The sequence below is a fragment of the Octopus bimaculoides genome, chromosome 19 (genome assembly GCF_001194135.2).
Source record: "Octopus bimaculoides isolate UCB-OBI-ISO-001 chromosome 19, ASM119413v2, whole genome shotgun sequence".
NCBI classification, from domain to species: Eukaryota; Metazoa; Mollusca; class Cephalopoda; order Octopoda; family Octopodidae; genus Octopus; species Octopus bimaculoides.
This window is the reverse complement of record NC_068999.1, coordinates 5074525-5075891: the sequence shown is the minus strand read 5'-3', so window position 1 is coordinate 5075891 and position 1367 is coordinate 5074525. Positions and strand designations below refer to the sequence as shown.

General features: G+C 32.3%; 1 protein-coding gene across 2 annotated transcripts in view; it reads left to right on the top strand.

Moving 5' to 3' along the window:
• Nucleotides 1–1367, top strand: part of LOC106869435 (mannose-P-dolichol utilization defect 1 protein homolog) — a 7259-nt gene that overhangs the window by 2339 nt on the left and 3553 nt on the right. For both annotated transcript variants that reach the window (XM_014915182.2, XM_014915180.2), the window contains exons 2-3: nt 308–608; nt 813–895. In XM_014915182.2, coding sequence (XP_014770668.1) covers nt 436–608; nt 813–895 — 256 coding nt within the window. In that variant the 5' untranslated portion in view covers nt 308–435. The remainder of the gene's footprint in view (nt 1–307; nt 609–812; nt 896–1367) is intronic.

Sequence of the window (1367 nt, the reverse complement as noted above, 5' to 3'; positions counted from 1 at the left end):
ATATATATATATATATATATATACATGTATGTATGTATTGTGTATGAATATATATGTGTGTGTGTATGCACAGACGCATATGCAAACTTTCTTTCAGTCATTGCACTGCGGTCATGCTGGGGCATCACCTTACTGGTGGCAGTGGTGTTGATGCTGGTTCTGCTACTTGTAGTTTTGTTTTGCCCGGAGATGGTCAAGAGATTTTTAAGAAGTTTATCAATTTCAGAAGAACAACAGGTAAAGTCTACAAACCATATATATATATATTTACAAAAACATTTTCCTTTTTTTTTTTCTTTTATTTCAGATGATGTCTATTTTCCGCAATACACACACTGCAACTTTGGTTTCCTGACACGAGACACATCATTCCAGATCTTTCTATAACAAAGAAGAACTCTACAACCCAGTGTAAAGCTGATTTACTGCCTAAATATGTTTGGCTACGAGATTAATAACAGTGACTCTAGTACATTCCATTTTTACATAATTAGTTTTTTAATTGCTCTGTGCAGTATGTTCATTAAGATGCCACAGATTAGAAATATTCTTCACGCTAAGAAGGCCAAAAGTGTCAGTTTGCGGGCAATATTGACTGAGACTTGTGGGTAAGTTGGTCACCTTTTGTTTGCTCTTTATTTGTTTGTTTGTTTTTCCAGGAATGGTGGTGGTAATGAGGTAGTGGTGGTGGCGATGGTAGTAGTGGAGGTGATGATAATGGAGGCAACTTATTTGTTTATTTCCATTAATTAATTAATCAATTAATTAATTTTTCTGTTTTACTGTTTGTTTTCGTGATCTTTTCTTGACAGCCATTCCATTGTTCTGGTGTACCATTTTGCCATGAATTACCCATTCACTAGTTATTCCGAATATATCTTCCTGGTGCCACAAGGTAAATGAGAAAAAAGAAACTATTTATCTTTATTTTTTAAAACTTTTATGTCTTTTTTTATATTCTACCATCAGTCATTTTTGATGATAACCTTAACATTGTCCTACAGTAAACATAAATATATTTTAAAATATGGAAACATATTTTACAATATTAACCCTTCTGCTACCATATTTCTATTGAAAAACTACATTCGTTTGATTTACAAAAGAGAAGCTGATCTCCATCTATCTGTCCTTAACAACTCTTGTGTACAGAGAGGAAAGAAGGGGAAGAGAAAAAGTTGTTGTCGAGAAGGAAATACAACGAAAGATAGATAAGTAGGTAGTGTTGTCCTCTTAGTAACTAACAAGTTTTGATTAAAACGTGGAAATTTCAATTGCAAGTCTGTCAACACAACGCAACACAGACTTCAAAAAACACTATATGTATGTATATATATATATATATATATATATATATATATATATAT